The sequence below is a fragment of the Octopus bimaculoides genome, chromosome 9 (genome assembly GCF_001194135.2).
Source record: "Octopus bimaculoides isolate UCB-OBI-ISO-001 chromosome 9, ASM119413v2, whole genome shotgun sequence".
Taxonomy (NCBI): Eukaryota; Metazoa; Mollusca; class Cephalopoda; order Octopoda; family Octopodidae; genus Octopus; species Octopus bimaculoides.
Window position 1 is genome coordinate 22,044,898 of NC_068989.1, and position 981 is coordinate 22,045,878.

The following is a 981-nucleotide window of genomic DNA, read 5'->3' on the forward strand; positions in this document are numbered from 1 at the left end:
CCCTCAAAAGCTAGAAACTAGAATCGAAAATATGAAAAATTTTAATTGACATTTTGATGCACTTTTTGAAAAAATAATAGTTTTAGTAATAAACTCTTCTCTTCTATTCCTTCTCTTTCTTTTCTTTTTCTCTCCATTCCATTTTTCAATCCTTTTTCTTCATCTGGGTCATCAACCCTCTTCCTAGACATATCTCACTTTCATATTTCTTCTCTCTCTCCCCACCTCTCTCTCTCTCTCTCTCTCTTTCACTCGCACTCTCTCTCTCACTCTCTCCCCCTCTCTCTCTCCTCTTTCCCTCCCTCCCTATCTCCCTCTCTCTCGCACTCTCTTCTTCCTCCTTTCTTTTCCATTCTTTATTCCCTCATTCACTATGTCTTCAATATAAACACAATATATATTGCTTCATATCAATACTGAGTGTCGATTTTTCTTTCCTTTTCTACTAGGATGGCGTATGGCCTTCCGTTGTCCTTAACCAACTATTTTTTCTACATCATATACATGGCTTCCCTGTCATGTTTCGCCCTCAAGAACAAAATGATTGAAAAGGACAAAATGACTGAAATGAACACCACATATTTGACTAATGAACCCAATTATGCCGTATGTTAAATATAACAATCATTTCATAATTTCATAATTTTTTGCCAAATTCGGCTACTTTGACATACAATGATGAATACTAATCAAATTATTCTTTTTCAGTACCAATTATTTACACACACACACACACACACACACACACACACACACACACACACATATATATATATATATATATATGGGAGAATATACAAAAAATAACAACAGACGAGGACAGGTGGTGTAAATAACAAAAGTATATATTAGTATGACGCTCGGGAATACGGAAAGTCTTTGACGTTTCGAGCTACGCTCTTCAACAGAAAGAATACGGAGACAAGGAGAAAAACACGGAGAAAAAAAATTGAATAGTGTTCAGTCAACGGTCAATCATAA

General features: G+C 35.5%; 1 protein-coding gene across 1 annotated transcript in view; it reads left to right on the forward strand.

Moving 5' to 3' along the window:
- The window catches only part of LOC106868019 (transient receptor potential cation channel subfamily A member 1), a 143,923-nt gene that overhangs the window by 110,357 nt on the left and 32,585 nt on the right, over nt 1–981 (forward strand). The window contains exon 17 of the mRNA XM_052970331.1: nt 450–606. Within this exon, the coding sequence (XP_052826291.1) occupies nt 450–606 (157 nt within the window). The remainder of the gene's footprint in view (nt 1–449; nt 607–981) is intronic.